General features: G+C 44.3%; 1 protein-coding gene across 1 annotated transcript; it reads right to left on the bottom strand.

Moving 5' to 3' along the window:
* Positions 1-4,482: 4,482 nt before the first annotated feature.
* LOC147865089 (phosphoethanolamine N-methyltransferase 2-like) lies at positions 4,483-8,588 on the bottom strand. Its single transcript, XM_087317833.1, has 12 exons — positions 8,488-8,588; positions 8,009-8,121; positions 7,065-7,202; positions 6,769-6,909; positions 6,532-6,675; positions 6,326-6,436; positions 6,042-6,189; positions 5,658-5,938; positions 5,372-5,533; positions 5,209-5,262; positions 5,023-5,097; positions 4,483-4,799 (listed from the first exon to the last, which is right to left on the bottom strand). The coding sequence occupies exons 1-12, from the start codon at positions 8,498-8,500 to the stop codon at positions 4,692-4,694; spliced, it is 1,488 nt and encodes a 495-aa protein (XP_087173959.1). The 5' UTR covers positions 8,501-8,588; the 3' UTR covers positions 4,483-4,691.
* Between the last annotated feature and the right edge of the window lie 17,866 nt (positions 8,589-26,454).

Genomic DNA, 26,454 nt, shown 5'->3' with positions numbered 1-26,454 from the left:
TTTGCTTTGTGCATATAGCAACTTACAAGGATTAATTGGACCAATTGAGGCAGGCACCTTGGGCATTATGCTCTCTAGTCATTTATTTGGAATGTATTCAGCATAATTATGGGTGTGATTGACATTGGGAGCCAGATCCAAAGGATTCCCTATTCGAATGGTTGTTCCAAATACATGTGGAAAGAAAGGGTGAACTTTCCCATGTAATTGTAATAAGTCCATACAATTTCATGTATTCCAAGTCTATACATCTTCCAAGTTCATGAGTTTGTCCTTGTCAATCAATTTGACCAAAACTAAAATCATTATCAATCTTTATGTATTTTTTAGATACCTCATTACGAGAGCATGGGATAAAGCTTGAAGATTGATCAATGACTTCAAGAATGTCACTAGTGTTGTCCTCATTGGGTTATTTGTCGTTCACGATACTCTTATTTCTGCTTATGTTCTAATGAATGCCTTATCTTCTTATAGGTTAGATTTGTGTGCCATGCTTCTCTCATATGCTCTATTTTCTTCCTCTTCTTTCTCTTGGATCTTGAATTGTATGACTTCTCTATGTCTTTCACTTCGGCATGTATAAGGATAGCTCATGAAAGTAATTAAATTCATTTTATTCCTTCATTGTCTTTGCTACTAGATCTTCATTGTAAGATACAAGTCTTACTATATCAATTTGTTGATTTAGAAGCTTATATTGGTGAACTTTCATCACAATTGCTAAGTCCAGTGCAACCGTATGTTAGCATCTATAGGGGGTAAGCTTTAAAACAAGCACTTTTTGTTTTTTACGACAAATCTGAATTTGATGTCATACACTCAAAAAAGTCTATGTGTTGCCTTGCAATTATCTTGATGTGAAACCAAAACAAGGAAACCTTAAAAGTTTTTTCTTAAATTCACTTTTTGCTTGCCCTTTTTCACCACAATTCTTTTTATGCATCAACTAGGTCACAATTCTACTTAATTGTCCTTTCTCATTCTAGTTTCAAATGCTCACCATTTCAATTTCTCCATGGAAATCCTCCCTCTACTTCATCATGGCGAACCGTAAGAATCTCAAAATAGCAAGACCATACATCTCAACATGTTTAATATATATAGTGGTTGGAGTTTTACAACAAATTTATCATTCATGCATTATTTAACTCTTAATATTCTATCGTTGTATGCAAATCAAATTCTACAATAAAACAATTACAAATTTGCATAGAGAGCTAGGTAATGAACCTTGACAGCAACCATTTTCCTTTAAACTTGTAGCATGGATACCTCTCTTCTTTTGCCTTCTGTGGATCATCAAGGATCTTGTTTACTTTCAATGCGTCAGATCTACCATCTTATTTTAACGTGCATTGTTTTGCCAATGGTATAACTATTGTTTACCATGGAGGGGTATCTATGGGGAAATGACAAAACACTTATGCACGTCTTGTTATCTATTTAGAGGTTCCAACTTCGAAAACTAAATTTCTCTATGTTTAGGTATAGTTATGAACTATTTTAAGCATGTTAAATTGACATGCGTCATTTGGGAGCTAGCAAAATGTCTCCAATAAAAACTATGTGCCCCTCTAGATTACCCTTTTATTTGCTCTATGAAATTTGATAGCAATAGCCTTAACAGGTTTAAGGCGCCAAAATCATATGACTTTTCATGATGTATCAATTTTGAAGGTTTATCGTAGCAAGTTTTAAATGATGGGGGATTCCCGGGAAGTTCATTCATTGAGTTAGATGAATCATAACCTTAGAAACAAAAGTGTTTCCTAGTGGAGTTGGAAGGATTCTAGGGCACCTAGAGATTCGCACCCACTCAAAGTAGAGAAGGTGGATGACCCCAAACTCAAAAAATGAATAGAATTATGGAAATGCAATGGCATTGAGCTTGGTAGGTGATTTTGTCTTATATTCAAAACTTTAAAGAATCTACTATTTTTCTTGCTTGAATACGTCATCTGGTGGTTCTACTCTCTACTTTTGGTGATTCTTGAGCTAGAAAACAATAGAGTAAGTTTGTAATTTGTTTAAAAATACCATGCAACATGAACGCTTTGTACACCACAAGAATTTGCTCCCTTCTCAAAAGTTCCATCGTTGGAAGACGTGAGTTCCTTCTCTCCTCTCTTTCCCATCATTGTAAATACATAAATGACTTCTACGCTTTATTAACTTCTCTCTTTGTTTTAGAGGACATGTATGCACCATGCACATGCTGTGTCGGCAAGCCTATAAGTTACATATATGGAAAACATTGATATTTTCCCCATGTTGGAAGCAATAATGGTTCTACCCTTTGTACTCTTAAACATATTTCACTTTGTACCCGTTGTCGTAGTGTATCTCGTACACTACGTGAAAAAGTAAAAATAATATAACCGATTTAATTACATATAAATAAATAAAATAAGAATATCAAGATATTTATCACGTGCATAGGGCAAGATTTGAACCTTGTACATCCACATAGCAAAACCTCAACTTTACCATTATACTACCTTATCTTTAAAGTTCTACAAATAGATTTAATAACTATAAGTGCTTTATTTGCGCCTACCTTTATTAAAAGGTAAATCATGCATTTTTAGAGTGCGTGAATATTTTATAGAAAATCGCAAGCAACTAAAAAGTTACTCATGCATATCTAGCGTGCATGAGCACTATATTTAGCAAATAAAAGCAAGGATTAGAAAAGCATCACATGCACATTTAGTGTGCATGAACATATTAGAAAAAGCATGTAGCTATGCTTAGTCTCTCCCATCACTATATAAGGATGGGGAGCACATTGTAGTTTTTGTTTATTATTTTTCTATAATGATCAATCAATCTAAAATATTCGTGGGATTCACGAATTTGCTAAAATAATTCTCTCTTACTACCTAAACATTGACTAAATATACTAAACTCGTGGGATTCACGAGATTCTTATCTTATAACTCTTTATACCTATTCTTTACTAGCCTTATTTATATTTTTCTTTCTCCTAGTCCAAAACCCCGGTGGTTCCCACCCGACTCACGCAAACGATCCGGAGCCGAAAGGCACGACACCGTAACCCATTGTACTATTGTACAAATTAAACCTACTAGCGTGTGTTTAGAGTTGATTGCAAATTTTTATCAGTACTACTTATTGTAATTCTTAGTATTTCATTGATTGATACATCAACTCACTAATTGTTGGGCGACTCCAATAGAGTTGAAAGACAATGACTAGCCTTTATCCAACAATGGTCGTCCTCTCCCTTTCTTGAAGCAGTGGGCATCCACATAAGATGGACCTATCGTGTCCCTATAGGGATTTGTATATAATAATGTCATTTGTAAAATCTTTATAACTAATGGAAGGAGTTTTTTTTGGAAAAAAAAACTCACTAATTGTAGTGCTATTTATTACAATTCAAACTATTTCTAATTAATACTTTAGTAGAAATATTACATGCATTATGGAAAATATTAAATAATTAATTTAGACATGGGATGCATATCTATGTCATTTACCGAGTTTTATTAAAAGGTGGTATATATTAAATTACAAAGGATGGATAATGCCAAAATTACCCCTAACACAAAGGCTAAGACTAATATTACCTATGTGTTCCCTAACAATGCAATAGTAGAATTATGTATTACAAAATCAAAATGAACTCATCAATTGACGTTGATGAAGAACATAAATGAGAAATGGGACGACACTTCTTGATGGCTATATGGTGAACCATAGTCTTGAGAAGGACAAAAAGTGCCTTTCACATATGTATGTGCACACACCATAAACATAGTATTATTCAAGGCATGACTCATGAGTATGTTCTAGTTAGTTTGTAACCATTACACAATTCTTATACCATTTGCCTTCAAAGAATATTAAACTATTATTGTTAATGGCATACTCAACTTACATATCCCATACTACTTACTTTTATATCCTAAAGACTTCACAAGGATGTGTTGGAATTTCCTCATATAGGGGGACGACTATTAAAGAGGATTTTAGAAACATTTGAGAACTTGCTATGTACTAGAGGTTCATGTCTTAGTGGGATAACCATTTGAGAGGCTTTATTGGCTATGCATATGACCAAACCATGAAGAATTACATTGGGATAGGATCCGATATGATTGATGGCATAACTCTACAATATCTGAGGATAGGGTATTGAATGAGATCCCATCACAAAGCAAAAGCAAATACGTGTTGAGTGCATGCGTGGACTAGGATAGACCTTCAATAACAAGATTTTCCAACATGCATTTCCTTTGGATCAAAATTGGAAGCAGCTTGCTATTTGAGACAAACCAATATCTCAATTTCTTTCCATGCACTCATATTTATCTATATAGAATATTATTCGAATGGTGAAATGGCACCCTAAAATGGGGCATAACTCTTTTAACTTTTAATGATATATGTACATGATAAGAAGTGGGTCCTAGTTCTACTAGTGTACCAATTTGGAGCATTAATACCAGAAGTAAAAAATAAAACTAAATTAGTGTGCCCAATTACAACTGTCCAGCATCGACCCTTGTATCAAGCTCGGCATTATTCAACTAAAACAAATCTAAAGTTTATTCAACCACAGTGCAAGTCAGCCACCATTTCAAATGAGCATAATACCCCAACAAATGAGGGTAGCCCAACCGGAGTAACCGAGTTCCTATGATGAAGCTTTGTCCCAGATCCTATAGTGAAGGGCTTTTTGTGGCTGTAAACAAACCCCACCTTTGCTCGCCATTGTTGCATCTCTCTAACTTTTTCCTCCATCCTGATAGAATAGCATCATAATCCTCCTGCGCCATTGGCCAAGAGACAAACAGAAGAAAAATATAAAATGAGGCAAACGAAGTGAGAAGTTGCAAGGAGATTACTTCAACGATATATACATATGTATTTGTGTGTTTGTGTGTGTATGTAATATATGTATGTATGTATGTATGTATATTTACATATATGTATATGTATATATTTTTAATGATTAGCTTGATGATCAGAAGAAGCTCCCTCCCCATTCACCTCAGAGAAGTGCTGCAAGAAAGAGTCTTTACTCTTTTCAAAGGAAACAAGCTCCTTGTGCAACACATCCATAAACTGCAAGAAGACCCATCCATCCATATTCCGTCAGAGAAGCAAAGCAATCAAATAGCCATTTACCCACAATGGGTTGATACATGAAAAGAAACACACACACACACACACCACCTGTGTTGTCCGATCCTCTGCAATGACATCTATAAATCCTGCATCTTCGAGCATCTGTCATAAACAAACATCGATAGTAGATAAATACAGTAAAGAAGGCATGATCGTTTAGACAAAATAAGCCATCCATCCATCGATGGTTGGAAGTAAATATAGAAGATACCTGCCCATATGTCTTTACGTCATGCAAATCATATCCTCTTTGTTTGATGTATTTCGCGAATTCCGGAGAGCCAGCATCCGAGGATCTGCAGTAGTCAGTGATGAGTACTTTCCCACCTGCTTTCAGCCATTTGCTCATCTTCTTGAAGAGTGATGGTTTGTCCTGAAATTATTTAAAGAGAAACTTGTGGGACAAAGTCGAAAATCCATGTACCTTCCCTTCCCTTCATTTTGGCTGCGAACAAATATTAAAAAAATGCATGCTAAATGAAGGGAGTATTTATTACTTGGATGTGTAGAAGAGTGTCACGAGAGTAGATGACATCGAAATAGCCAGCTTGAAACTCTTCTGTAGTACAGTCGGCTATTTCGAACTGCACTTGGCACTGCCGTCCGATCGCTCGTTCCAAAGCTATGGATATCATATTCACAGAGAGATCTATGCCCACAACACTCACATCAAACGTTTCTGACATGTAGAAATCTCCCCCACCAATGCCACAACCAATATCTAGGACTCTCTGTCCTGCTTGTAGGTCCAGCAATTTCACGAATTCCTCGGTGGTCTCTGTACAAAATGTAACATCCATTCTTTTTTGAGCTCCACATATACAACAAGTTAAAAGCACAGATCAGAGAGCAGAATGTTATCGATAATTCCTACATACAACCTTTTCCACCAGTGCTGACATAACCTTCGCCAAAGATCCACTCATATCGCAAGATTCCATTCAGTGTATATTGTGATGTATCCAAGAATCGTTGGAAGCCCCTTTCCCCTGGGTCTTCAGCCTCAACTTTTTGCCAAAGCCAGCAGATCTGCAGGTCCCATGTTTAAATTAAAGCTCATCAATCTCATATAAACGCAATTTTGACAGTGACCTAAAAATCAATTTTGACAGCTACATTTAAATATCCTAAAGGCTTATTATGTATGATTAGCAAGTGGGCATACCTGGTTTTGGTTGCGTTTGCTGAGCACATACGCATTGACACATTTACAGCTTATGAGTTGAAACCCTGAATGGCTACCATCGCTCTCAGTGATGATACATTCTTGGAAAACCTACATGATACACGGTCATTCAAGAGAAGCATTAAAAATCGATTATTTAAGTAGTAGTATTACTGGTATAAAAGATGACGATGACAAATTGGAACCTTCAAATAGAAACTGGGTTGGCGGTAATGTGTGGGATTCAGCTTTCTCTTGCGGTCTCCAGATTGATGGAAGCAAGACTCGCGGAAGAAAATGTGACCACCTCTCTTAACCCATGTCACCATTCTCTTTGCCAGATCTTCAACCTTTGCATGACAGATAATAAAACTAAGGCACAGTAATAAATACGATTTGTTTCCATACTGCTAAAGAATCTACTTAATTAATTTTTGACTCACCTCTTCATCTGATAAATACATAAGAAGCCAATTTGAGAAGACAAGATCCACAGTGTTCGGTAACACCTTCAAGCTTTCACTTGATGTGACATCAGCACAAATAAATTCAGCATTTCCATAATGGCCATGTGTTTCCTCATTCTGAAAATTCGCAGCATCCCGAGTCACATATAATTAGATCTTATGAATTTGGATGCTTAAATCAAATGATCTTATGTTCACATCTTACATAATTAGATCGCAATTAAACGAAGATATATATATATATATACATATATTATGTTTCAATCAAGCACCTTCTTGATGGCATTTTCCATGAAGTCACAAGCCAGGATCCACCCTGCTTGCTTGGCCAATTCCCCTGTAAACCGACCGATTCCAGCTCCCAGCTCTATGATTGATTTTCCATCGATAGGTGGAAGGGATGCAAGGATCTGAATCCACACCATACCACGGAAGGACACATAAGTGAGTACTCAGCAATGTAGTAGGTGCATGCATACATATATATACAAGAAGAGTACGAAATAACTGAACACGGGCATGAATCCATAATTACAACAAGACAGTGTGTGTGCGTGTGTGTGTGTGTGTGTGTGTGTGTGTGTGAGAGAGAGAGAGAGAGAGAGAGAGAGAGAGAGAGAGAGAGAGGAGTTCGCAATTGAAAATTAATGAAGGTATCAAAGCGTAAATACTATGTGGTAGTACAGGGAAATTTCATTAGAGCCAGCAAATCAAAATTTTCCAGACTAACAAAATCCCTCAGAACCACATGGAAAAGTTTTAACGAAACTTAATTCGTTATTTCCTATATTTTACTTCATGCAGGAAAAAGGAACACGACCGATTAGCAACCGGAACCTTCCTGAGCAAATGTGCATGTTAATGTGCTATGAAGCTTGCAAGGAAAAGCAAACAAGGTTTCCAATTTGATAAGAAAAGGAAGACACATGAGATTGGATTAAGAACACAGACAGAGAAGAGAGCACATGACTTACTAAGCTTAGAAGGGTAACAGTCTGATTGATTGACTGGCATGGAATTAAGAAAGAAATAGATCATTAATCACAAAGAAAAGAAGGAGAAGCCGAAGAAGAAGTTTAAAACCATTGATTCATTTTAAGAAAGAAAGAAAAACGCAATTACCAGGAGAGGGTATGATTCGTCAAGAGAGGAAAGGTAATGTAATGTAAGGAGGTACTAAGAGAAAAAATGAAAAGAAAGACATAGGATAAACGACCTCTGGCCTTTCTTCTTGATCTAGTTTAGAGGCTTGGCTGTCGAGCATCATAGCTTCCACGCTCAGAGTAGCAGAATGCTCCTTCCAATAGTCACGTTGAAGCTCCCTTTGCACTAATGGACGAATAAATAAGAAAATCAGAACAAAACGAAAAACAACCGAGTTAAACTATATAGTATATATATATATGTAAAGCATGGTTCACATGATATGTGGATATGTCAGAATCGATGGAGAATTTAGATCAGGAATCAATTTGATCAATTGATACATTTGTTGCCTGAAGATTAATGCATGAAAAAAGGTTGAAGACAGAACTTGAAATGAGGAGCCACGAAAACACAGGGATTTGTAATGAAGTATGTCAGTGATGTATGAAAGCTAAGCAGAGAGAAGAAGAAATAGGTGTAGAGATGATGATGATGAGGGGTAATATATTAAATGATATAGAATGTGTTTGATTGTTTACAGTTCAGTACCTGCGGAATCCATGAGGAGATGAGACGAGACGAGACGAGACGAGACGAGACGAGACAAGCTTCGAGAGTGGAGGAAATAATTTGTGATCTGGAAGCTTGGGAGGCAACTTACTGTATGTAGTAAGTAAGAGGAAGACGAAAACGTAAAGAGATGAGAGAGATTAGAGATGAAAGAGATTAGAGATTAGAGATGAGAGAGATGAGAGGCTTCAAGATCCTTCAATGGCGATGCGAGAACGAGAGAAACTACGAGAGCGGCGGTTGGATGGGTGGCCTCTCTGATGCATCACAGATCTTCTTCTTCTTCTTCTTCTTCTTCTTCTTCTTCTTCTGATCGATCGATCTGCCTTCCCCTTCCCCTTCCCCTTCTTCTTTGCTTCTTTCTTCTTCTGCAGCACAAGGAGGGGGAGGAGGCAGAGGAGATCATGTATGTATGTATATTATTATGTAATGTATGTATACAGTATGTATGAATTATGTAATGATTTACTTACAAAGTATGTACATTGTACACATATACATATTATTTATGTTACACATGTATGTATGATGTGTATTATGTGTATGGGTGGTAATGTATGTATGTAGTTGCAGTGCAGTACACACACAGAAATAGCCAAGAAAAGGAATCTAAAGCGCAAAAGCAAAGGGCCAAAAATAAATAAAAGCAGGTGAGGAGGGAAAGGCAAAAAAGAAGGAAGAAGATTCTCTCTCTCTCTCAATGCTCTGCTTCTCTCAATGGCTTTGTTTTTTGGTGTTCTGTTTTTGCACCTCCATTTTATGAGTGAATTGAATTGTTATTTGTTGTTGTGTGTGTGTGTGTGTAAGAGAGAGAGAGAGAGAGAGAGAGAGAGAGAGAGAGAGGATGTGATGATGTATATATGTATACATATGCTTGGATGGATGGATGATTTTTGTTAGTTTGTTTTATTGCAGGTAAGGAAAGGGGAGGCTGATGTATGTATGTATATATGTATGATAATCCCGTATATATATATGATAATCCTGGGTCCAAATAACTTCTCGTTATACATTTGGTATTAGTGGATGCATATTCATACATTTATCATGGTTTTTTGTCGATTGTAATACACAACTATGCCCGTGTATATGCCTCAGGAACCAAATTATTTGCTTCTTCCTGTCTCATTTTAGTATAATTTTCACTCATTCTAGTGCCAACAAATGAGGGTCCTCAACACCTAGCTAGTCTAAATGGCCATACACATGTGATGTGTATGTTGTATAGGGTTTCACGAGTATTATTCCACGCACCTCTGACGCCCTCCCTCTTGGAACTTATGAGATCATGGTTTCTCACATCACCAATGAAGTTGACATTATCACAGTATATGTTGTATCCATATGCTCATGAGGCTAGTATAATGAGTGCCCACATTACCCTTCTTTCATGCATGTTCATACTTATGGGGAGGTCCTCCTCGCGGTTTGTAATTTACATCTAAGACATGTGTGTTCCTTTGTAAATTTGAGATAAATAAGTGTTCGCTTTTGTTTTGTCTTGGTGACAAAAGCATTGTGCTTGTCTTGTCCTATATTATTTTATCATTCAAACACGTGAATGTGATGCTTTATCATGTAAGAAACATGATCTATTATATGAATGCACTACTATGGAATCATGAATGAACATCGTTATACTACCTCACTTTGTTATAATTACACATTTGTCGAGTTTCAATTGATATACCAAAAATTTGTTTTGTGTATTGTGGCTAACATTGGAGTAGTTCTATAAAGGAGCATAAGCCTGTCTATGCGTGACATGCATAGTAGTAGGAGTAGTTATGTAAACAAGCATGGGTCTCATAAAAGCATTTAAACACATCTTTCATGGTTTTGTTATTTATTGAGTGAATTAAACTTTAGTTATTGGTTAAAAGGAGATGTAATCAATAAATATTTGAAAGAGCAAGCTTTTTTAATACCTTTGCGATCTTCCATTATATGAAAGACACAACGAGATACTTTCAGACATATGTTCTGTTCGTGCACGTTTTAAAATTTTGGTTGGTCATTCTTGCTTCCATAGGAGTCTAGGATCACAATTCCTTTTACTAATGCGACTACCGACAATTGTGAATTAAAACTAGAGAAACTATAATACCAACACATGTGTTGATTTAGTGTTGTTACATAAGAAACCATTAATGCAAGTGTTGGTTTAGTAATCTCTATATAATTTATAGGGAATATTCCTTAGTGATCGATGTGAAGAATGATTAGTTTCATTTGCAACAAGGACATAAGGAGTCAAAAAAACACTCAAATTTTAAATGATCCATGAGTCCCATAGTCTGAACCATACGTACCATTAATGTCGCGTAACTACGCGTGCGTGTGCGAAGCTAGGTGGGACCACGGGGGCCTCGGACCGAAGAGTTCAAGAAGAAGAAGAAGAAGAAGATAGATAGAGGGTGCGTGGGGCGTTAGGTGTCGAGATGCACAGGGCACAAACGGCCCGGCTGGGATTGGAACAACACGCTAGATGATCAACAAGAAACGCACAACAACATTTCAATTAGAAGGCAAAGAAGTTACAACCGGCTCGGCCGGTAGCCGAGCTACGATCTCATCGAGCAAACCACACACACCAATCGCCGAAGTACAATATGGAGCCTCTACCGAGAGAACACGAGCTTCCTACGCGAGCAGAGGCGTCCGACCTAAGAGGAAACAAACAGAAAAAAAATGCAGAGACTACAGAGAATAGGCGCTCGGTTCCTAGTCCGACATCACTTCGTTCTCCCTAAATGCGCAATCCCTAACTCGGTCCTCTCTACCTCCTTTTATAGACCAAGGAGGGAGAGGGTTGTTACATCAAGTAATTAATCTATGCCATCTCGGACAGAGATTCGCCTAGATTTATTCCCTTATTTAATTTGCCCCATTAAAGTTTTATACATCGCGCTGACCTAGCCTAGTTCTATGTTAATTGCAAGTGCACAATTTATTTTCACGTGCGTCCGTGCACGCCTCTCTGGTCCCTTTTCTCCTTGTGACCGGAATTCCCCACGACATCCGCCCCCACCAAACCGCACATCCACCGGTATGTGCCCCAGAGAGAGAGAGAGAGAGATGGGGAAAACCGACCGTTTGTCACTCGTCGTCCTCTAATCCGTCGACTCCCTCATCTTCGTCCGTTCTTTCCGGGTCGTCACTCTTGTCCACGCAATCCGGGTCCGGCTCGTCCTCGTACCACTTCTTGAACGCCTTGATCCTCTTTCCCGTGACCGGTACCGCTATCCGTGTTCCGTCGAGCTCCGCGAGATGGTACGTGGCGTTGTCGTTCGCGCTTGTCACCATGTAGGGCCCGAACCATCTCCTTGCGAATTTCCATGTCGCCTTATGTTGGTTGTCGAGGCTGCTATCGTAAACCAACACCCAGTCGCATTCCTCGATCTTATTCGGCCTCAGCCGGTGTGTTCGGTTGAACCGGTCGTTGTTCTTTTCCCGTGCTGCGCACAATTTCGCCTTTGCCTGCTCCGCGTCCTCCACGCCGCTAATAGCCCATCCCTACTCATTTTGTCCGTCCAATTGATCGCCACCCATGAAGAGATTGTTTGCTCCATCGGCATGATTGGGTTCTGCCCATACATGAGCTCTGTTGGCATGAACCCGGTCCTGAACTGTGCGTAGTTCGGTCCGCCTACAATGTGTAAGGTAGGAGCCGTGGCCAATTCCCGACTTGCCCTTCGCATGCCCGTACTAATGCCTTCACGATAGGCCCATGCCCGCGCTCCACCTTCCCGTTCGCCTCCGGATTTTACGCGGTGGTGAGAGAGAGCTTTACCCCTAACCGGCCGAACAGTTCTTCGGTTTCCTGCACGTCCAACTCTCCCTAGTCGGCCACGATATTCCCTACGCACCCATAGTGGCAAACCACTTCTTCGATAAAGAACTGACATACGACCGCGGTAGTTTTGTTCTGCAGTGCACGACCCTCCACCTGGTTCATCAGGTCCTCTCACGCAAGCACCAGGTACCGCATCTGCCCCACCCCATCAGCATTGTCACTAAATCCACCATCCATTTGAAATGGACAGTCGGCGGGTAGGTCGAGTGCAGCTCGTCTTTGTGCTGGATCGCGGAATACATCTGGCAGCTTTCGCAGGTTGTCACTAATCGGTGCATGTCACGGTAAATCCTTGGCCACCAATATTTTGCCTTCAACTTCTCGAACATGGCCCACATTCCGTGGTGTCTGGCCCAAGGGCTCTCGTGGTACGCTGACAACAGTGCCGTCTGCTCTTCCCTTCTTATCACTACGCGGAGCGGAATGCCGTTACGCTTCTTGGGATGCCTCCATATACTCCCATTCCGCAAGAAGAACCGATACGCCTTCTTCTGCATCCTGTTCACCTCATCCCTTGTCCATGCCGCGTCCGGCGTCAATGTCCTCAAGAATCTGTCTATTTGGAGCTACTCCCCTTCGTACTCGTTCAATGTCGAAGCGCTCCCCTCCCTTGTTGTTACACGAGCTGACTCGAAGAAGTCCACGCCGACTTCTTAGTGTTCCGAAACCATGTCGTCCTTGTCGTGAAACCGCGCTCTTGAAAGCATATCGGCCATGGTGTTATCTTTGCTGGAGATGTGTCGAATCTTCGTGTACGCGATCCACCTAAGCATAGCCAGGTTCGGAGTCGCGCATCTGGAAACCATACCAAGGATTGGCAGGCAGTCCGTCTCAATTACTACCTCTGTCCCGATCAAATGTTCCTTGTCGGTCTTGACCGCCAAAACGATACCCCAAAGCTCGTGTTTAACCTCGGTGTATCCTCGTTGCCACTCACTCAACACTTTCGCTCCAAATCGGATGGGGAACCTTACGTCATCCTTGCCTTCCTGATTGACCACCCATCCGATCCTGGTCGGACTCGTATCCACCGTCACATAAACCGGGGTACCCTTCCCGTAAACCGCCTTCCGGAGGGTCGGTGCCATAGCCAACGTCCCCTTAAGCCTCCGGATCGACTCCGAGTGCTCCTCGTTCCATTCAAATTTACGCCCTTTCTTCAGGAGGCTGTAGAGTGGTTCCACGACATGTGCGTAATGCGGAATCCAGATATGGTAAAATGCGCTCGCTCCCAGGAACCTCCGGACCTCCGTGACCGACTTGCATTCTTCTTTCATCGCGGATATGGCTTCGACCTTCGCCAGAGACGGTTTCTGGCCATACGGCCCACACAAGTGCCCAACCACCAGGATTTCGGATTGCCCGAAAGCCGACTTCTCTCCGGAGAAGGTAAGCCGAGCGCCTTGGAGCCTTTGCAATACCTTTTCGCAATTGTTGATATGATCCTGCACAAACTTCTGGCATCTGTCCGGTTCGACCGATTCGTCTGCCTGCTCCATCGGGCATCCCTTGATCAGGATGTCATCCAAAAATGACATGGTGATGTCCGGGATGCAGTCCCTCAACACTTTGTTCATTGCGTTCACCATGTGTGCCACCGAGTTGGTCCCTCCTTGTGGCAGGGTACACATTCGCAGTAAGCCGAGAGGGGTCCGCATCATCGTGATATCCCTACTCTGTACAACAAGTTGGAATTGATCGTATCCTGAGTACAAATCTCCAACTGAGTAGATCGACCTTCCAGCGAAGGCCTCCGCGAACTCATCGATGGTTGGCCCGATTCCTACGTTCTGAATGGTCACTTTATTGACTGGCTGCAGGTCCTGAATGAAGCGCAATGTGTCGTTCTTTTTCGGCACCGTAAACCACAGATTTGAATAGGGGGCACTCGATGGCTTGAGGATGCCCATCTCCACCTTCTGCTTCAGCAGATCCATCAACTTATGATGTGAGCTCTTGGTATTGGAATCGGTTTGAGGTTCCACGGCACATGCGGCACCGTGAAGATAAACATCGGCTCCATGAATGTTGGGTCGACGCACCCGATCTCCTCCGGCGAGAATGCGAAGGCCTTCCTGTGCCTTTCGAGCATCCTCCGAAACCGGTCCTCTTCCGTTGGCAGTAGGAAGCCATCTCGACTGATCTTCAGCTCCCGTAGCGTCTCATCGATGAATCGGTGCCCTATGCCAACCGGATTCCGCAAACTTGGGTCTGACACGACCCCCTTCATTCGCTCCTCGTTGCCCTTCGGCAAGGGACCCGCGACTGGCCTCACCTTCCGGTGTCGCGGAAATCCGCGCTTGCGTGTAAGATTAGGCGGGACCATTGGGGTCTTGAACTAGGGAGTAAGAGGGGAAGTGGGAGCTTAACCCTTACTAGCTTTCAAGCACAAAAGAGGAAGAACAAGGCGTGAAGATTGACAAGAGAATGGGCTAGAGCGAGCCAAGTTTCACCAAGCAAATTCCATTAGCAAGACACAATGATTTACAATCGCGGCCATTTACGCCGGCTCAAGCATAACTAGACGAAACCCTAACTGAATAGTAAAGTAGGAGAAGAATGAAATCCTAATGGTCTACCCAAAACAACAAAATGGTGACCATCTCAAAGTGAAAGCCCTTTATAAAACAAGGTTTGATTACAATGGAGAGGGACGGAAATGGGAATTCGTGACGACGATGACCACGAAAGACGAGCACACCAAGCATAATCTCGAATACAACCGAGAACCATGTACCACGAGAGCCGACGACACCAAAACCATAAACCTCGAACCACGCGAACGACGAGCTCACGGACTCGCAACGAAGAACGCGGGGCACCAAAACCATGGACCGAGAACCACCCGAATGACGAGCACATGGGCTTGCAACGACGAACAGAGTGAAGCTACGCCGGACCAACGAGCCTCGGGCTCACGAGCACCAACACCATCACAAGGACACAGACACACCTCAAGATGAGAATGTGAATGAGAGAGATCAAGAACCCATAAGAACAAATGAGCACGAAAAGAAGAAGTATTGAAACCCTAAACCCTAAACCCTAGCTAGAAGAAGACGAGAAAGAACTCATTCACCCAAAACCCAAGAGAAGGTAGAGGTCTAAGTAAACAAGAAAACCCTAAAACCCAAAACCCTAGAAATTGAAGAGAAGAAGATCATTCCCCAAACCCTAACTACCTCTCAAACCCCAAAATGGCCGACCCACATGAGCCCCTCTCGACCTTTTTTTTATAGCTAAAAAAGGAAAGAGTTCCCCACGTAGTCCCTTCAATACAAAAGGAATAAAATTCCTTAAATCACGTTGCACCCTCTACTTGGACTCAAACCATGTACCTTAAGTTAGGGGATAGTACATCTATCCACTAGCCCTTTCACTTCCTATTATTTTGTAATAAGTAAACAACTAGAAAACCATACTCTCTCTCCTCCCTACTTTTCACCTCTCCTCTCTCTTACATTTTACATGAAACCCTATACCTCCTTTTCACCCTTCTTTTTCCCTTTTCTTTTGTATGTGCACAACTAATTGCCTTTGTGTGCACACACATTGCACATGCACATTTTGACCCCCCTTTTGCCGGTTTTTCCCACACTCGAGCACGCCACATCACGACACCGGTCCATAGTCTTGTACTTGGTGTCAACCTGGGCCGTCTTCTCCGACCCAATCATCCCTCTGAAGTCTGCGATGACTTTGTACATTTCCATGGAATTGACCGGAATTACTGTCACAGACAAGTAGACGAGGCTCAATACTAAGAGAGTGAGAGAGAGATCATAGACAAGATAATAAGAAAGAGAGAGAGAAAGTAGTCAAGAGAACAAGAACTAAATTATGATTCTGTAACTGGTGTTGTTCACCTTGACTAAGGCCAAGGTGAACCCTGTATTTATACATGTTTATGGGCTCTAAATGTAGCCCCATGCAAAGACTCATTTTCATGCACAAGCTTCTAGAATGTTCTAGCTTCTGGAGCTTTTTGGAAGCTTCTAAAATTCTACATGTAGAATAGAAAATCTACAATAATCTAGTAAGTTAACATGATTATGTATTGGATGTATTGGTTAAAACATATCGATTAAATACAATAGGTCAAGAGTTCAAATCATGACATGACTGTTGTCATGTCCATGACATTATCACCCTACTAAGGCCACCTCCGAAGATGGCCCCCCGGTTTTTGTGGATATTGGTGATGAAATGCATGAACAACATCCGATGCATTCTCCAAGTGTTGGGATGGTTCCCAAGTTGCCTCTGAAATGGGATACCCTTTCCATAGGACTAAGTATTGAAGTTGTCGGTGATGCCAACGAGAGTCCAGAATCTTGTCCACCTCATACTCCTCACCTGTGGAAAGCTCAATTAGAGGTGGAGGTGGAGAGTGTCTTCCAGGAATAGTGGATGGATGATAAGGTTCGAGAAGAGAGACATGGAAGACATTATGAATCCGGAAATGTGGAGGAAGTTCCAGTCGGAAAGTGACGGGATTGACACACTCAATGATGTGGAAAGGCCCCAACTTCTTGTAATCGAACTTGCCGCAAGGTCGAGTAGTATCGACATGGCGACATAAGAGCCAAACTTGATCACCAACTGCAAAGGCGGGTGTAGCAGAACGATGTCGACCAGCTTGCGCTTTATACCGGTCCCTTGCAAGGATGAGTTCGAGGGAGAGGTCTTGATGAATGTCGGCTAAAATATGAGCACGACCTTCCGCTGACGGGTTGACAGAGTTGCCAGGGATGGAAATACTGAAGTGAGGATGTAAACCATAGTTGGCGAAAAATGGGGTGACCCCAGTTGAACCATGTAGCGTATTATTATATGTGAACTCTGCCAAGGATGGGAGGTCAACCCAATCATCTTTCTGGTAGCTAAGCGAGCATCGAAGTTATTGTTGTGCACAACGAAGGCGATCGAGGAGCTCTGGGATGAGAGGTAAAGGGTATCGATTACGTACTGTGATCTTATTGAGGCCACGGTAATCCACACATAGACGCAACGATCCATCCTTTTTCTTCACAAACAAGATGGGGGCCCTAGATGGTGACATAGATGGTTGGATGAAGCCCTTCTCCAAATTTTCATCAAGATATGTGCGAAGAGCCTCTAGTTCTGGTTCAGAGAGACCATAAATGGGCCCAAAGGGTGGAGATGTGCCCTCTTGTAGATCGATCGGACAATCATATGGTCGATGCTCCTGTAAGTGATCTGCATTCTTCTTCTCGAACATATCAGCAAAGTCATCATATTTGGATGGAAGCGAGTCCAGATTGGCTTTCATAGGAACCAAAGCTGGGGTACTCGACTGTGCATCATTGCCCATTGAGATGGAGTGCATTGTGAATGGGGAATGAGCATTCAAGTGCATTGGTTTGAGTTGAATGGCGGGGTGCTCGACAGAAAACGATTCGGGCCATTCTGACACAACGACATTGGAAGCCGCTCCAACCTCCATGTGAGTTTGCGGTTGAAAAGTAAGTGAGTGGTTGTGCCAATCTAGAATAGGGTTATTCACTTTCAACCAAGACAACCCAAGTATGATTGGATGCCGCAGTGAAGTGATGAGGTAAAATGATGTGACCTCTTGATGGGTCTCGAGTTGCAAAATGAGGGGGACTGTGGCTTTGGTGACTGCGCCAAAGGAGAGCATTCGCCCATCGATAGCTTCGATTGGGATAGGGTTGGACTTGAGGACAACAGGAAAGTTGGGTTTACGAACGGACGTTTTGTCCATAAAACACGTCGTGGCCCCGGAATCGAGTAGCGCTAAGGATTGAATTGAAATAGATTGGAAATAGAGAGTTACCTCGAAGGAAAAGTCGTTAGTAGAACTTTGGGAGCAACATGTATGTCTGTTGTCCAACCGCAAGGCTCCTACTATAGTTGGACATCTTCGTTTTCCGAATGTTGGGATCCACTAGTTGGATTGTCCCAATAGACTTGTCGTAGATTGCTTTTGAGTGGGCAAAAACGAATTAGATGGGTAGAGGCGCCGTAGTATAGACATAGCCCATTGGTTCGTCGATGGTGTCGTTCAGCTATGGGGAGTGAGGCTCGAGCTCGATCAATTTGGATGATTGAACAATGTTGTTGGAGAAGATCTCGTAGTCACTTGGGGTTGTACCATAGATTTAACGTGGAGAAAGGGCGACAACTTGGAAGTCGCCCATTCCTGTTGTCAAAGTTCAAAAAGGCGGTTGTCATAATTAACTGCTTGCTTGATGGCTTGCGATAATGAAGTCAACTCCGGGAAGTTTAGTAGTAGATTCTTAACATCCCTTCGAAGGCCCCGACGAAAATGGTCGCAAAGGGCTTGGTCGTCCCATTGAACATCACATGCCAATTGTCTAAATTCAGATGCATAAATAGACACTGGACGCTTACCTTGATGTAATGAATAGATTTTGGTAAGGCTTGTTTGACGCCGATCCGTATCCCCAAATGTAGCCTCGAACTCTTCTAGGAAAGCAGGAAAATTGTCGAGAAGTGGCATTGATGTTTCGACCAAAGGTGCAAACTAGCTTTGTGCAGCTCCCGAGAGGAGAGTCCCAACGAGGCCAAGTCGGAAAAAATCATTCGCATATCTTTGGGGTTGTACAACCGGATAATAAGATTGATCTGATTTATGAACCCCTAGAATCGCGCCCTTGGGCCATCGAACTTGTTGGGTAAACTAACATTGGGTTCTATAGTTGAAGTGGGGTGAAGAGGAATTGGAGCGAGGATTGACGAGGGGCCAAGCTCTACAGATTGGAGATTCCTTGATGTAGGAGGGCACTTGGGTTCTTCATTCTCCAATTCCATTGGAGTCCTAGCTTGGAGTTTCTGGAGAGATTCCCGAAGATTCTCATTTTCAAGTTGAAGTTGATGCATGGCCGCTAATAGTTGATTTATGTTCTCGGTAGAATCTGACATGATGAGGCTTTGGAGATGGAAGGTGAACAAACTGTCACGGACAAGTAGACGAGGCTCAATACTAAGAGAGTGAGAGAGAGATCATAGGCAAGGTAATAAGAAAGAGAGAGAGAAAGTAGTCAAGAGAACAAGAACTAAATTATGATTCTGTAACTGGTGTTGTTCACCTTGACTAAGGCCAAGGTGAACCCTGTATTTATACATGTTTATGGGCTCTAAATGTAGCCCCATGCAAAGACTCATTTTCATGCACAAGCTTCTAGAATGTTCTAGTTTCTGGAGCTTTCTGGAAGCTTCTAAAATCCTACATGTAGAATAGATAATCTACAATAATCTAGTAAGGCAACATGATTATGTATTGAATGTATTGGTTAAAAAATATCGATTAAATACAATAGGTCAAGAGTTCGAATCATGACATGACTGTTGTCATGTCCATGACAATTACTCAGTCTTTGTTCAAGCCTTCATTGGCTACCCTTCTGATCTCTTCAAGGGTGTCATCGAAAGAGATCGCCTCCACGGCACCACTGATCTTGTCGTCGAAGCTAAGGGCACCACACACCCTTAAACGCTCTTTGACCCTTTTCCTTTCTTGATCTCTGATGCCAATTATAGTACAACCTTCGTTGTCGGAGAACCAAAATTTCCTATCTATGGTACATGTGTGGGGTTTCTTCGGGGTCTCCGGACTTTCGCGACCCCATGCCTTGATAGCCCTCTCTAAAAATCCTCTCAGTCGTTGCTGTCGAGAGACTTGCGGTTGTTACCGTACGAGATGTATGGTAACAACATCTTTCTCTCTCTCTCTCTCTCTCTCTCTCTCTCTCTCTCTCTCTCTCCCCCCCCCTTACGTTGAACCCCCCTGGGAGGGGGGTGGAGCCATTCTAGGCACCACCACCCACCCCTCAATGCTTGTCTTGTTCTTCATGATCTCTCTCACCATTATACTCTCCATCGTTTTCACTATTACGTCATGTCTATCTTCATCATCAATCATCATCATCATCATTATCATTAACCCTAACCCTAAAAACGTATAACAACGGTTGCGCTTGTGGTTAGATCGCACCGTAAAAAAATGGACGGAGTGACGCCCGTCTTGGCCCTTCACTTGTGCATACGCCGAACTTTTGTCCAACACTTTGGTCTCCATACGAGCTACCGTAATGTATGGTTCGCTGAGAATCACTAGGTGTGAGGAGGTCTCCAGCACGAAAAAGTGCTGATCAATCTCGACATCACTGATCTTCACGTGTACATTCGGGCACGCCCCGTGTAGTTCCTCCGTAGCATGCATGGTCGTGCGTATTGTCCAACTGTGCTTGGTATTGATCGGCCATTTCCCCTTCTTGTAGAAATCCATGGACATTAGGTTGATTTCGAACCCATGGTCTATTATCGCCACCACGGGTTACTTAACGTTCCCGATCTGAATGGGAGTCTCCGTAGTTGCCCTTGCCAAGTGCGGCTTCAAATAGTGGCTCTACCACTTCATCTTCCATGACCGCGTCATCCAAGCGCGTCGTTCATACATCCATGGGGTTCTCCGGCTCTGGCTCCGTTGCGAGCCTCTTGCGCTTCACCAAGTCCACGATGGAGTCGTGGAACTCCTTCTTGGCGATCCTTAGTACTTCCCTCAAAGTCAGCTCCACCCGACTGTCAAGGATCCATTCTTCGAGGACTTTCCGCAAGTCCTTCGCTCTTTCTATTTCCGTGCCCAGCCGGTAACCTACCGGCTTCGACCTTTCCTATGCACCGTCGACGCCGAATAATGGACGGCCTCGACGTGTCGCGCCGCAGCTTATTCCATTAACTGCTTCATCCTGCCCCGACCGGTATTCAATTCCAAGGGTTTCTGGGTCTTGCATGTGTGCACCCACTCGTTCCACAGGTACACCACTTTACTCTTGAGCGCCTCGGCGAAATCCGGATAGTCTCTCCAGGCGTGGCCGATCGCATCACGCCACATGCATTGTTGGTCGACCGGAGGCCTCCGGTCATACGACTGTCCCCCACTATCCCTCCGGGCTTGCGCGACCTGGAGGTCGCATACTATCTTAGCCAGTTCTTCAAGGGTTGTGCCCCTGGATGTGCCCTTGATCGCGTTGGTTGGAACCGTCCCGGACTTGATCCACCTTCGCGTCTCTTTCTTCCTAGCCGGAATCGGTTCTTCTAGCCTCTTCCTGTGGCCAACGGACCCACGTCACTCCACTCATGCCATTTGCCGAAACAACTACAGACCCATTTTACCATGAACCAATCTGTCAAGAGCCCTTCATCCATCTCCAGCAGGAGACCCACCTTTTCCCTGTCAAGCGCGTCCACCGATTTGATGAAGAGTAGGACCCGACTCGTATCGAGCATGGTTCGGTCCAGTGCTGAAAGCCGAGCGAACCGTTTTTCGAACTCCTGGAGGAGCACCGACGTGTTCCTCCTGGAGGAGGACCGACTCTCGACCCACTCCATGAACTCCCACTTCGACAACCGAAGCGAGTCATCAAACCCTACCTCCCGAGGAGCCGCCCTTTGAACTCCTCCCAGTTTCGGCAACCAGCCTGTACCTCAAGCACCTCTGCGTTAATGCTCGATGACACCACTCGAGGGAATCCGGACAGTCGCCTGTCCTCCGGGATGTCCCTCATTATCATCTCCGCTCGGTAGGCCTCAAGATAACTCGTTGCGTTCTTCCCACCAAATCGGCGGATCGTGCCAACTATTGATTCAATGGCCCTGTCAAGGGCACCCGTGCCCTCATGAGCACTCACTAGGCGGTCGATAGCTGAAGCCATGGCTTCGACGAGCTCACTTCCCCTCATCTTCAACTCCTTTGCTGCCGCTTCACGTCGAGTTCACCAAATAATGTCGCGTAACTATGTGTGTGTCTGCGAAGCTAGGTGGGACCACGGGGGCCTCTGACCGAAGAGTTCAAGAAGAAGAAGAAGAAGAAGATAGATGGAGGATGCGTAGGGCGTTAGGTGTCGAGATGCACAGGGCACAAACGGCTTGGCCGGGATCAAAGCAACATGCTAGATGATCAACAAGAAACGCACACCAACATTTCAATTAGAAGGTAGAGAAGTTATGTGAGAACGTATGTGTGGAAGCGTAAGACAACAACTTGGCTGTGTAGCAGTAGAGAGAGAGAGTAATACACAGAATACAGAGAGTACTCGGGAGAGACAGAGAGAGCAGAACAAGAATCTAAGTTCAAAAAATTATATCAACACTGTACATACAACGTGCTCAACAACACTATTTATACAAGTCCCCATTGGACTGACAGAAGTACAACGTACTTCAATGCTCACACGAGCGTCTGACACTAACTACGAGACAATAACTACCTAGTAATCTAAGCTATTACTAGGCTTCCGGTTACGGCTGGATCCGGCTAACCGGCTCCCTAGCTCACCAGCTCGCCGATCCATTCGATCCGTCTCACCGATCTGGCTTCATCCTTCCGGATGCCGATCCGGCTCAGGCTTATTCGGCCGATCTAGATCCGATTGAGCTTGCCGCTCAACACTCCCCCTCAAGCTTAACTCGAGGTCAGATCGTAGTGTCAGTCTCCATGGCAGCCGGTCCTTCCACCTGGCTCCTTCTGGCGTCACTCCGCCTTGCTCGCGCTCCTTGTCCGGTTCGGTCCCGTTTGCCGCGACCCTTCTGTTTCTGCGCATCTCGACCTCCTTGGTCACCTTGTTTGCTCAACAGGCCCAAATCAACTCCCTTGCTACTGTGACTTCGGCGCTTGCCGCTTCGCTGATTCCTTCGTGTTGGCGTCGACTTTCACTGCCTTCTTATCCTCTTGGCCTTGAAAGGATCCGGTTCTTCCGAATCCGTTTGTTGAACCGAATCAGCTGTCTCTGATTCATTCTAGCTCTTGTCCGAATCGGTCGCTCCCGATTCGTTTTCCGGTTCCAGGCCCTTCACCACATCGGACCATGTCCAGGTCTTGGCCTTCTTCTTCCGGTCGGCTCTGTCCTTCTTGACTATGCCGCTGTTGCCGCTTGCTCTGACTTGTTCGGATGTGTCAACTTCCTTTGTCAACTCGACTCCTTTCTTCTTTTTGTCTCTCCCTTTGTTGGTTCTTCCCTCACTGGCGCAATCGGCAGTCTCTTTGCCTTTGCCCTTTCTGGTGTCTTTGCCCATTCTCCCCCTCAAGTGTGGCACGTCGAGATGCTGAACACCAAGCATTTCGGTGAAGTGCTGCAACTTGTCCGATCTGAGCGGTTTGGTGAAGATGTCGGCGACTTGCCGATCCGTATGAATATACCGAAGTTCGACTTCACCGCTTAGGACATGCTCACGCATGAAGTGGTAGTGCACTTCTATGTGCTTTGTGCAAGCATGGAATACGGGGTTCTTGGCGAGCTGTATGCTGCTTATGTTGTCGCAATAGATCAGGATCAGGGTCGGCACCTCGATTAGTAGGTCTTGTAGTAGTCGCCGAAGCCAAATGGCTTCACAGGTGGCAACGGTAGCGCCCCGGTATTTAGCCTCAGTGCTCGACAGAGCCACTGTTGGCTGCTCCTTTTAACAGCTGAGCTACCAAGGGAGAACATGTAATCGAAAGTTGATCGGGGATCTGATGCATCGCCGACCTAGTCGGCATCAGTGTAACCGACTAGCTCTTCGGTTATACCTTGCCGGTATAACAGTCCCCGGTCCTCCGTGCCGCTCACATACCGCAGTATTCGGTGTGCGCACTGAAGATGCTCTATGGTCGTCTTCTACATGAATTGGCTAATCACACCGACCGGATAGCTGATGTCGGGTTGGGTGATGGTCAAATATATAAGGCTTCTGACAATTTTTCGGATCCGTTTCTCATCGCAGGCCGGTCCGGAGTCAGGACGGAGCTTTTGGTTCCAGTCCAGGGCTGTGGATATCGGTCGGCATTCCGTCATGCCGAACTTTTACATCATATTCAACACATAGTGTCTTTGTGAGAGCAATATGCCGTCGGGGGTTCGGATCACCTCGATCCCAAGAAAATAATGAAGGTCCCCCAGGTCCTTCATCTCAAATGCGTCAGACAGCTGGGCCTTGACTCAGTTGATTTCATCGAGTCTGGGTCCGGTGATGACTAGATCATCAACATACAGCAAAATGCAAACCGGACCATCCGGACCTTGCCAGATGAACAACGAAGAGTCGAACTTGGAGGCCGCAAACCCCATCGTACACAACCGGTGCATGATCTTCGCATTCCAAGCTTAGGGGGCTTGCTTCAAGCCATAGAGTGGCTTCTTTGGTCGGCATACCGCCGACTTGTTCATCTCCGTCTAGAAACCGGGGGGTTTGGTCATAAAGACCTCTTCTTCAAGATCTCCTTGAAGAAACGCATTCTTCACGTCCATCTGGTGAAGATGCCACCCCCTTGCCACAACAACTGCCATTACCACACGAACCGTCGTCATCTTCGCTGCTGGGGCGAAGGTCTCGTCGTAGTCGATTCCGTGGGTCTGCGCGTATCCTTCGCCACTAACCGGGCCTTGTACCAGTTAACTGAACCGTCGGTGTTGTACTTTACCTTGTACACCCACTTGCATCCGATCGGTTTTACAGTGTCGGGGAGGGTCAACTAGGTCCCATGTGTCGTTGGCATCAAGTGCCCGCATTTCTACCTCCATAGTGGCACGCCAATTTGCATCCTTTGCCGCTTTTGCGTAGCTCTCCGGCTCACGCACTTCCGCCACCTTGGTCATGTACGCATAGTGATGCGCCATGTACTCATTGTACCCGTACCGCTTAACAGGTTCCTTCTGGCGGGTTGACCGGCGTAACTCACTCTTACCCGGTTTGAGGCCCTTCTTGGCCAGTGCGGTCTTTGTTGTCGAAGATCCGCCTTCTTTCGCACCGGAGTCGGATTCGCTCCGATCCGACTCATCGTTGCCGGTTTCGTATTCCGACATCTTCTTCTTCCCCTTTTCTTTGTGCGTGAACCGTCTCCTCGGGTCCTTGTGTAGGGAGAGCATGGCAGAGTCTTCACTACTCGCCGGTTCCTCATCTGACTGGTCGGATTGACCCAGTCTCTCATTTGGCCCACTCAACCGAAACGATTCCGGACTCTCTTCTTGAGTCCTGGATTCATCATCTTCTACCTGGGCCGGTTCAGGCTCACTAGCCTCATCCTCCGGCATCGGGTCGGGGTCGGAAGTCAGAGTTGGTAAGGAGTACAATGATGCAGTTTCATCAAACTCGACATCACAGCTAACTCAGACCTGCTTCATCCAAGGGTTATAACACTTATACCCCTTTTGCTCATGTGAGTAGCCGACGAGGATGCACTTCTCCGATTTTGCATCCAACTTCCTCCGCTTCTCATCCGGCACATGCACATATGCTATGCTGCCGAATATTCGAAGGTGTCTCAAATTTGGGTTGCACCCGAAATACAGCTCATGCGTGGACACCTTGTCACTGATCCGGTTCTGAATGTAGACGACCGTCCGGACCGCTTCCGCCCAGTAGAAATGGGGCATGCTCTTCTCTTCCAGCATTGCCCTTGCCGCGTCGACAAGGGACCGGTTCTTCCTTTCGGCCACACCGTTTTGCTTCGGTGTGTATCTGTAGTTGAACTCTCTCCGAATTCCTGTTCGTTGTAGATAACTGTTGAATTAGCTGGAAAAATGTTCTTTTCCGCCATCTAATCGTAGGCACTTGATCTTCCTCTCCGATTCTCGTTCCACCATGCTTTGGAGGTTCCGGAAACAATCGAAGACTTCGCTCTTCCGCTCAATGAGGTAGATCCATGTGTGTCGGCTATAGTCGTCGATGAAGGAGACGAAGTATTGACTCCCGCCAAGACTCACGTTCTATGCCGGTCCCCATACATCCGAATGAATAAGGTCGAGCTTGTTATGGCTACGGTTTCATTCGGTGGGGAATGGAAGTCAGTGTTGCTTCCCGAGTTGGCAGGCTTCACATACATGGGCCTTCCGACCACTAAACTTCGGCAAACCAAAAACAACTTGTTTCGTTTGCAAGTCTTGAAGTCGCCGGTAATTGACGTGGCCGATCCGCTTGTGCCAGAGATCTATATCCATTTCAATCTTTTGTCCTTTGGCAAACAATGCGGTGACGACGTCATTGGTGTTGAGGATGAACATCCTCCCGTCTTTACGCCCTTGTGCAATAACCTGGCCCTCGTCATCAAT

This window comes from Azolla caroliniana, unplaced genomic scaffold, assembly GCF_043228905.1.
Source record: "Azolla caroliniana isolate FFs.n. ecotype wild unplaced genomic scaffold, voAzoCaro1.0.p SCAF_4, whole genome shotgun sequence".
Classification (NCBI taxonomy): domain Eukaryota; kingdom Viridiplantae; phylum Streptophyta; class Polypodiopsida; order Salviniales; family Salviniaceae; genus Azolla; species Azolla caroliniana.
This window is presented reverse-complemented; position numbering and strand designations above follow the sequence as displayed.

Coding starts and splice junctions, on each gene's coding strand:
- LOC147865089 (XM_087317833.1), bottom strand. Junction 7,203..8,008: donor ATCAAGAAGAAAGGCCAGAG/GTCGTTTATCCT, acceptor GTGTGGATTCAG/ATCCTTGCATCCCTTCCACC. Junction 6,437..6,531: donor AACCCAGTTTCTATTTGAAG/GTTCCAATTTGT, acceptor TGTATCATGTAG/GTTTTCCAAGAATGTATCAT.